General features: G+C 50.4%; 1 protein-coding gene across 2 annotated transcripts in view; it reads left to right on the top strand.

Moving 5' to 3' along the window:
• Positions 1–1,388: 1,388 nt before the first annotated feature.
• The window catches only part of Stox1 (storkhead box 1), a 54,957-nt gene continuing 46,084 nt past the window's right edge, over positions 1,389–10,261 (top strand). For both annotated transcript variants that reach the window (XM_036168002.1, XM_036168003.1), the window contains exon 1: positions 1,389–1,716. In XM_036168002.1, coding sequence (XP_036023895.1) covers positions 1,410–1,716 — 307 coding nt within the window. In that variant the 5' untranslated portion in view covers positions 1,389–1,409. The remainder of the gene's footprint in view (positions 1,717–10,261) is intronic.

Raw genomic sequence — 10,261 nt, 5'->3', positions numbered from 1 at the left:
ACAGTGAGGGTGTCTTCTGACTTCCACACCTGCGCCATGGCACACACGTTCCCCACACTAGCACACATGCACACACGTGATACAATAGTATCCAAGATGCTTGGGGCCAGATTTTTAGTTTTTTTTTCAGATGCTGGCATCTTAGATATACTTAATGAGTCATGTTGGATATGGGTCCCAAGTCTAAACACATAGTTCACTTGATTCATATTCATTCCCCTTACACACACAGCCTGAAGGTGATTTTGTACAGTCTCTGTATAAACTAGGTTTTTGATTTTTTGTTTTTTTCTGTGACCCATCACAGAAAATCAAGTGTGGTACTTTTCACTTGTGAAATCATGTTAGTATTCAAAAAATTTCAGACCTTAGAGCATCTGGGATTTGTGGATTAGGGATATCAATCTGCAATAGTATGGTAAATACACCATAAATCACAGATAGTATAAATAACAATAGCCCAATTTCACAGCTCTGTGTTATTTACCAAAGGTAGAGTATGGACTATCTCATTATTGTAGTTATAAGGTTAGGCGTGGTGGCACATGCTTGTAACCCCAGCACTTGGGAGGCTGAGGTAAGAGAATCATGAGTTTGTAGCCAGCCTGGACTACATAGGGTCTCTCTCTCTTCCTTCCCCTCCCTTTCCCCGACTATTATATCGACATTGATGATTGATAAGGGAGTGAGAACTCTGAAATGACCCTCAGGTCTTATAAAAGCACATTCCTCTTTATAGTACTGAGTTTTGGTACTAAGGCTAATGCCTAATCCTTTTTTCCCAAGGCTGTCCTTTTCAATAGATATTTTTTCATTTGGGGCCCAGAATCTAAATTCCAGCCCAGCCTGTTTGTCCTTGTCGCTCTGCAGGGGCAGATCACCTCTTTCCTAGCTCATCCTTTGGGCTCCTGGGGCATGACAGAGTGCCATCTCAGAATCCCCAGATCCTAATCAGGGCCGCGTTCCACGATTTCGCCACTGTCTCTCACCATTTGGGTGCCACTTCTCCAACCCCGCTTTCCTCAGAATTCTCTAAAGAATGGGATATGTTAGGGGAGGAGGCACACTCTAGAACTTCAGAAAGTCACGCGTGAGAGGGTCCTCAGAGTACTCTGCTGCGAGATGAGGAACCTTGGCCAGGTCTAAGACCAGAGAAGCGGGAGAACTGGTCAGGAGGGGAGCGGAGGCTCAAACCTGGGTCACCTCCCACGCGCGACCTGGGTCGTCTCCGCCCTGCGGGTGGGCGATGTCCGGGGCTCTTCTGGTTGCTGCGGGGACCCGGGAGGGACAGCGACGCCCTGGGAAGCCGGGCCCCGCCCCCGGCCCCGCCCCGGCCCCGCCCCCCGCAGCCGGCTCCCAGGGCAGCAGGCGAGGGCGCAGTGAGCGCGGGTCCCTGCGGGGCGGACGGTATGGCGCAGCCGGTGCAGCTGGCGCCGGGCTCGCTGGCCCTGGTGCTGAGCCCGCGGGAAGCCGGGCAGGCGGCGGCGGCGGCGGAGCCCGGCGGCCGCGCTCTGTTCCGCGCCTTCCGCCGTGCCAACGCGCGCTGCTTCTGGAACGCACGCCTGGCGCGCGCCGCGTCGAGGCTGGCCTTCCTCGGCTGGCTGCAGCGCCGGGTGCTGCTGGTGCGAGCGCCCCAGCCCTGTGTGCAGGTGCTGCGGGATGCGTGGCGGCGCCGAGCCCTGCGGTCGCCCCGGGGCTTCCGCATCACCGCGGTGGGTGAGTGCGGGCCGGGAGCCGCAGCGACAGACTGCGGGGGTGAGGGTGGGCGTGGGGGCGTGGGGGCGGGGGAGAGGCCTGGTGCGTGGCCAGAGGCGGCCAGGGTCACCGCGACAAGTCCCGAGAGCCCCGCGGGTTCCTGGTGGCAGGGGAGGGGACATTTTGAGAAAAGTTAGGCTCTGGTTGGAGAAGGAATCCGCTTGCTCCATCCTTCCTTCCTAGCCTCCTTTCTACTTTTAACTCCCTTTTCTTCTTCTCTTTCGATCCTTCCTCCCTCCTTTATTCCATCTCGGTCCCTGGTGTTCGTGTCCTGCTTCTTGGGTCAGCCAACTTTCAGAAGTTTGGGGGATCGTCATTAACTGCCGGTGGGCGGGGACTAGATGGTGTTGTGGACGCATGCCATTTCATTAACCAATTAGAGAAATGTCCACCTCTCTAGTCTTTTCAGATTGATCGTTTGTTTAGGAAACCGACAAGAGCTTGTAAAATAGAGATTCTCCTTGAGAAACGGAACTAACACTGGCCACTACAGGCAGGCAACTGTGACAGCTCCCTCCAAAGCCTACCTAGTTCTGCCCTGGCTGTGGGTGGGGCCTGTGGAGACGTTTGACAGTTGTGGTGGTGATCAGTTGTTTCAAGCCCTGAGTTTTGACTCCTACCAAGGAACCTCTTCATCTTAGTCGGGAGTCCTCCTCCTCCTCCCATCACAGGAGCACAGCAAATAAACATTCATTGTACTCCCTGGGGCTAGGGAACACCTGATGCTGTGTGTGGTCTTGTCCAGGGATGGTGACCTTCTCTAGGCAGCCCAGGCCAGCAGAGTTGGCCTGAACCTTGGAAGGCTTCTCACCTTCGTGCTGTCTGTCCCCTCTTAGCCTGCCCACCCCCTTGCGCCTTTCCTGAAACTCACTTGGTAGACCAGGCTGGCCTCGAACTCACAGAGATCCGCCTGGCTCTGCCTCCCGAGTGCTGGGATTAAAGGCGTGCACCACCACCGCCCGGCCTACCCCCACATTTCTTTGCTTAAAAAGAATAGGAGGAGGTTGCAAAACCACATAGAAAGGTTTCATCTTTTCAATGCATGAGTGAGTGGAAAGAATAGCTCTCTAGCTTTGAAACAGGGAGCCAAGTAACCAAGTCAGAACCCTCACTGGGAAGGGGGCTTGCAAACAGGCTGGATGAAAAAGGCTTTTCAGTCCTGTGTCCTGGGTTTCTCTGAATTAGTGGTTGCATTCTCTCGTCCTCTGCCTCTTTCCAAAGAGTGAGCATAGTGTGTATTTCAGAAAGGGAATTGAATGCAGTGGGGGTCTAGACCGGAGGGGTGAAATAAGAGAGGATTTATGCAAAGTCTGAGGCAGCCATAATACCACCATTGGAACCAAGGGAGCTGTGGTGCATGCTGGGATAGGGGTAGAAAGGTGAACTGGCTGCCATTCCTTTCCAACACACTGCACCTACCTGACTAGTGTCCAGTAAGGAAAGACTCACTGGGTGTTTTAAATATTTGTGTGTGTGTGTGTGTGTGTGTGTGTGTGTGTGTGTGTGTGTGTGTGTATGCATGCCTTGGTACACATTTGGAGGTCAAATGGCAACTCTCCGGAATCAGTTCTCCCTTTCCACCATGTGGATCTCGGGAGCGAACTTATTTTCAGGGCTGCCAGCACATGCTTTTATCCACTGAGCCATCTCCCTAGCTCACCAGAGATTCACTAACCAGGGAGAATATAACAGGTTTATTTAAACATGTTGAAAACTTTGGGGCCGTTTGCCACACATTTTGGTGCATGCCTTTAGTCCCAACACTCGGGAGGCAGAGGCAGGTGGACCAGAGCCAGCCTGGTCTACAGAGTGAGGTCCAGAACAGCCAGGGCTACACAGAGAAACCCCGTCTCAAATAACAAAAAAGATTTATTTTGTGTGTATGGGCCTGAGTGTATGTCCATGCATCTTGTGCTCGCAGGCACTCACAGAGGCCAGAAGAGGGCCAGATGCCCTGGAACTGGAGTTACAGCTGGTAGTGAACCACCTATGTGGGTATTTGGACTTGAACCTGGATCCTGGGAAAGAGTAGCTGGTGCTCTTAACCATTGGGACTTTTTTTTTTTTTAGGTATGGTCTAATGCAGCCCAGGTTGGCCTCAAATTGGCTATGTAGCCAAGGTTGCCTTGAACTGGTTTTCCTTCATTTACCTCCTATGCTTTGTTTATGGGGGTTGAGCCCAGGGCTTTGTGTGTGCCAGCAAGCACTCTGCCAACTCCAGCTTGAGGAAGAGCTATCTGACCTATGGACAGATGCACATGGGTGGTTAGGGGTGTTTTTGTTTTGAAGAGGATTGCTAATTGCCATCTAACTTGAGATGCCAGAGTCACAGGAATAAAGAGTCACCAGCTCTTGGGCCACCTTAGAGTGGACAGTGAATATGGAAGATGGTGCTTTCCATCAAAAGAAATGAAGTTTCAGGCCAGGCGGTGGTGGCTGGCGCACGCCTTTAATCCCAGCACTCGGGAGGCAGAGGCAGGGGGATCTCTGTGAGTTGGAGGCCAGCCGTGGTCTACAAAGAGAGTTCCATCCAGGACAGCCAGGACTATTACACAGAGAAATCCTGTCTTGAAAAACTAAAGGAAGAAAAGAAAAGAAATGGAATTTCAGTCTGTTCTCCCACCTCTGACAGCATGGGCTTCCAGAAGGACAGACAGCTGCAGGTCCTTAGTTCTCTTTCTTAAGATAATTTGTGGGAGAAAGTAAAATGCTGAAAAGGGGCTCAGAGGGTCCGTTTGTCTCTGCTGTTAATTTGTTTTTCCTCCCGAAGCTGAGGACGGAACCCAGAGCCTTGCACGCTTGTTAGCCAAGTGCTCTACCACTGAGCTAAATCCCCAACCCTGTAATTTGAATCTTTCTAAGGCTCACACAGCCCTGCATACCGGCATGTGGGCACAAGGACTGTAGCTGGGAGAGGAGGGAGAGGAGGAAGGACCATCTTCATCCACCCAGCTGTACTCCCAGGGGGACTTTCTAGCTTCTGGAGAATGTGGGGCCTCTCAAGCCCAGAGGAAAACATTGACGTGGGAGCACACGCCTGGGATCTCAGTATTCAGGAGGTGGAGGCAGGGGTTCAGGCGTTAAGACCATCCTCAGCCACATAGCAAGAGCTCATACCCAGCCTGGGCTGCGTAGAGCCTTGCCTCCCAAAAACGAGCGCCCCTGAGATTGTTCAGCAGAGCGTGGTACTTACTGTGCAAGCCTGGGCACTTGGATTTGATCCCTGAAACTTAGGAGCAGGCTCCACAGAGTGTGCCTCTGACCTCTCGCACATGTCCTGAGGCCCTGGCACCTGCTCCAACACAGAGATAAATAGGCAAAACCCAACTAATAAATAAAGGCAAGCACCGAGAGCCTGCGGTAAGGACAGACGCGTCCCAGGGCACAGCTGAACCCGAGGCTGCCATTTTCTTCCCCGGCTTGTGCTGTTTCTTTCCCTCTTTGCGTAGAGACCTTTTCCCCGCCTCACTAGAGGAAAGCCAAGGCAGAGGCCGCGGAGTATTTTCCTGAAGACGGTCATTCAAACTTTTGGCTTGATGACAGCAGGCAGCTGCCTCTTTAGTGCCCGAGGCCTCAGGGGTTTTATTTGGGGTTTTCGCTGTTTGTTTTTTAGTAGCAGATGACATTAACTCATGAAAGGGGAATTCTAGAAGCTGTTAGGAGACAGCTGGTTTGCTTACCCAGCTGAGCTACCACGTGTGTATGGGGGCGGGGCATCATCTTTTGTTTGGGCAGGTCCAGTTGCTGCTCTGAGAACCCACCTCCTGGGACAGATAGGAAAGGCCGGCAATCAGTGGGATGCCACTTGTCCAAATGTGTCTCCCCGCTGTCACCCTCAATGCGGCTTAGAATCTTTACACTCTCTCCTCTCTCTCCGACCTACCTCTGTGACCTCTCACTGAACCTGGAGCTTACCAACTGGCTAGACTAGCCGATCACTGAGCCCCAGGATCCTTTCTCCACACCCAGTGCTGAGATTACAGGACACACCCACTCTTGAACTAGCATCTTTTCACATTGAGTGCCTGGTGGCTGTGGAGGGCCGAGCAACAAACCTTCTGAAACTCAGGATGATTGTGAGCTCTTATGTGGAGGCAAGGAATCCAACCCTAGTCCTCCATAAGAGCAAGCACTCTCAACTGCCCAGCATCTCCTCCAGGCCCCGTCCCCCATGGCTTTATTTGAAACAAGATCTATGTAGTACTGGGTGTCCTGGAACTTGCTATGTAGACCAGGCTGGCCTACCCAATTCCTCCCGCCACATCTCCTGAATCCCGGGACCAAAGGCATGTGTCACCACCCCATGGCTATTTTTAAATACACTCTCCACGAGGCTGAGGAGCTTGCTCAGTGAGTAGTTTGCTGCGCAAACCTGAGGACCTGAGTTAGGAGCCCCATTATCTGCAGAAAAAGCCAGGTAGGTATGTCGGTTCTGACCTGTACTCCTAACACAGAAGGTGGCTGGGGATAGGCAGGCCCCTTGAGTGACAAGGAGTCATCCAACGTTGACTTCTGACCTTGACACCCATACACACATACACGTGCACACACTTGCATGTACGTGTACACATACAAATATATGCAGCACACACTTTAAACAGTCTTCATTCTTCCATGTTCCTGATTATTCTGTTTTCCTCTTCCTTAGTGGTGGAGGTTGCCCCCAGGGCCTTGCACATACTAAGCAAGTACTTGGAGCTTCATCCCCAGCTCGTTTTTTTAAAGCGTTATGGGTGTCGGTGTGGATGGTGAAAGCATGCTCTGGTGTGTGTGTGTGTGTGTGTGTGTGTGTGTGTGTGTGTGTGTGTGTGTGAGAGAGAGAGAGAGAGAGAGAAGGTCAGCGAATAACTGAAGGGCTTGCTCTCTCCTTCCATCATGTGGGTCCTAGGGATTGGACTCAAGTCACCAGGCAAAGCCGTAAGCACATTTGCTCACTGAGCTGTCTCAGTGGTCTTCTCAGTTCTTTTTACTTTGGAGACATCTTGTTCCGTGGCCTGGGCAGGTCCTGAGCTCTTGAATTTCTAGGCCTTCTGCCGCAGCGTCCTGGTTAGCTGGTTTACAGGAGTCGACTTCACCTGGGTTCTGGTGTTTTTAGGGCATCTTTCTCTAGGTTCCTGTGCTTCAGAAGGTGAAGTCGGCTTGTCACACGGGTGAAGGAAGGATGACTGAGTAGGTGACCACATCCCAGGAGCTCAGAGCACAGCCTTCCAGCTGAGCTGGGGGCTGTAGCTTCAGGACACCTGCCTGACACGTGAGAGACTCTGAGTTAGATACCTTGGACTTTCAAATGAATGGAGTTGAGCTGGGTGTGGTGGTGCATGTTTAAACTGAGGCTGAGGCAGAGCTGCTTGCTGTGAGTTCAAGACCAGCCTGAGCTGTACAATGAATTGTAAGACCCTGTTCCAAAACAACAAATTAAGCCAATCCAAGTAATTAACAAAGAACAAGTGAAGCCAATGTAATCCTAGCACTCAAGGCAGAAGAAGGAGGGTCAGGAGTTCAAGGCCTACCCTCAGCCACTTGTGGAGTTGGAAGACAGTGTAGGCTAGTGAGACCCTGTCTCAAAAAAAGAAAAAGTGATTGATTTAATTTCTGTCTTTTCCCTTTTTCTTTCTTTTCTTTTTTTCTGAGACAGGGTTTCTCTGTGTAGCTTTGCGCCTTTCCTGGAACTCACTCTGTAGACCAGGCTGGCCTCGAACTCACAACAGAGATCCACCTGCCTTTGCCTCCAAGTGCTGGGATTAAAGGCGTGCGCCACCACCGCCCAGCTTTACCTTTTTATTTTGATTGACTAAACATTTTTTTTTTTTTTTTTTTTTTTTTGGTTTTTGGGAATTGAACTTGCTGGGTAAGGGCTAAGTCACTAAGTTACAGTCTTCCAAACAAAACAAAAAACAAAACGGTAACCATAAAATGTTATTCTGGGGGCTGGGCATGTAGCTTAGCTGGTAAAGTGTCTGTGTAACATGTGGGAACCTTGGGTTTGAGCCCCCAGGCTGTGTAAACTGCCTGTGGTGAAACAGGTATGTAACCCCAGCATTTGGGAGGGCAGGAGGTGGAGGCAGGAGGGTCTCTGATGCTGGCTAGGGCTACATACTGAGACTGTGTCAAGAAGATGGTAAGGTCATTAAGTCACACATACTTCAAGACCTGGGCTACATGAGACCTCAGAAAATCAGAGAGAACAGAACTGTCATTCTGCTGGGGAGAAAGGAACCCATGTGACCACCCCTTTAGATGTCTGAATGTCACAGTCTTAGCTTGCCTTCTCCTTCCAGGCAGATGTCATCTTCAGCTTGGCTGTTTTTTCTGTCCTGGTGACTTGGAATGACTTGGGATGATTCTGCCCATTTTGCAGGTGGGAAGGGAATGGAGGGCATGAGGTGACTCCTGGAGTTTCCGTCTCTTGCCTCATCTCTCTTTCCCTTCAGCCCTCCTCAGAGCCAGGCCCCCTCCCTTCCAGGAAGGTTGTCAAGAGTCCCCTCTCCTCCTGGGGCGTTCATGACAAACACAGCTGCTCCCAGCTCTCAGCTTCTCCTCCTGCCCGATCTTCAGCCATGTTTTCCTAAGCTCACTTGCCAAATGTTTGCTCTGCTTGGTTCCTTTTTCTGCTCAGAGGCACCCGCAGGCTTCACAGTGGGGTGTCATGTGGGCATGTTCTTGTCATCAGGCTACTTGAACTCCTTGCCACATCTGATAGCTAATGCTGTCCCCCAAACCCAGTGCCAGAGAAGAACGCAAGTCCTGAAACCTTCGCAGTTTGGTGGCCAGAACAGCCAGCATTCTTAGGGAGAAGGGAGCTGCTTGCTGAGACCATTTGCGGTACTCAGCTCAGTTGATGTCAGCCTTTTTGAAAAATAGAATTTTTATTCTATGTGTATGGGTGCTTTGTCTGCTTATGTGTCTGTGCACTACCACCGGGTAACCTGGAGGTCAGAAGAAGGGGTCAGATCCCCTGGAACTTCAGTTATAGACCATTGTGAGCCACCAGGTAGAGACTGGGAATTGAGCCCAGGCCCTCTGGAAGATTAGCCAGTGCTCTTTAACGGCTGAGCCATCTCTCCAGCCCCCATAATACCTTTTTTGAAAATGTATTCTTGCTGGGCAGTGGTGGCACATGCTTTTAATCCCACAGCCAGGCGGATCTCTGTGAGTTCGAGACCAGCCTGGTCTACAGAGCGAGATCCAGGACAGGCACCAAAGCTACACAGAGAAACCCTGTCTTGAAAAACAAAAACAAAAACAAACAAAAAAATGTATTATTTTGGAGGAGAAAATATGCTAAAAAGGAACTTTCTCTCTCTCTCTCTCTCTCTGTGTGTGTGTGTGTGTGTGTGTGTGTGTGTGTGTGTGTGTGTGTGTTTTGAGGCATTGTCTCATATCACCTAGGCTGGCCTGCAGCTTCCCATGAGCTGTGGCCAAAGCTGACCTTCACTGATCCTCTTGTCTCTGTCTCCCGAGGGCTGGGACCGCAGGCAGATCTCAGAGTTTGAGGACATCCCAGTCTATACAGCAAGTTCCAGGACAGCCAGGGTGTTGCAAGAAGATAGATATGCATAGTTGACATAACAAAAGTTATATTTTATTATACTGAGGGTCATCGCACAAATTTAGGTTCACACTCTAAATTCCTAACTACCGTCCTAAGCCTATCTCCCCAAGGCTACTCACCTGTGTGACATATCTTAGCAGAAGGTCAGGTCCACTCTCTGACAGAAGTCTCTGATTCAAGGGTCAGGATCCTGGGGGAGACTCTCCAGCTACAGGATAGATCAAGGTGGCATTTCTCCAGATGTGCAGAGCAGAGCCTTACTCTTGGTCTCTACTCATATGTCTAGTAAGTGTCATGGGGCATCTAGGATTGTGCCTGGTTATCTTGAATGAGTGATGTCACTGGCATTTGGTTATTAGCTGCAGCCTTGGGCGATGCGGGATGTCTGACTGAGCTATTTTGACATGTCCAGAAGGTATCTTTTGTATGTTCATTACATTCCATCCCCTGGTCCTTGAGGTATACACAGTGCCGATGGGGATGGCACATAAGAATTACTAGCCGTTTCCCAGCAATTTGCAAATTCAGGCCACAACAGAAAAAGGAGAAAGCATAGAATAAATATTCCAATCACTAATAGACACATAAATGCCAGAAAATAAATCTCAGGCATTAAAACATTATTAAGCAAAGTGGTCAAAACAATGTCAGTCACAGGATACTGCTGTGATCCCTATGGCATATACACATTTTCCCAAATTTATATCTTCTACAGGTTTGGTTTGCACCAGGTTGAGAAACGCATTCAGAAATAAAAGGTAATGCAGTCACTTCCAAACAAAAGTGTCGTAAAGAGGGGCATAGCAGGTTTGGAGCTGTAGAACTCTGAGCAGAACCAATCATAGAGCGTCGTCCCAACTGGATCAGGGTGAGTGGGAGGAGCATGTGGGTCATGGCTCTGGGCCAGGTGTTTCTTCTTTAAGTAATGAAAAGAGCAACTAAGTGTCCAGTAAG

The sequence above is a fragment of the Onychomys torridus genome, chromosome 18 (assembly GCF_903995425.1).
Source record: "Onychomys torridus chromosome 18, mOncTor1.1, whole genome shotgun sequence".
Classification (NCBI taxonomy): domain Eukaryota; kingdom Metazoa; phylum Chordata; class Mammalia; order Rodentia; family Cricetidae; genus Onychomys; species Onychomys torridus.
This window is presented reverse-complemented; position numbering and strand designations above follow the sequence as displayed.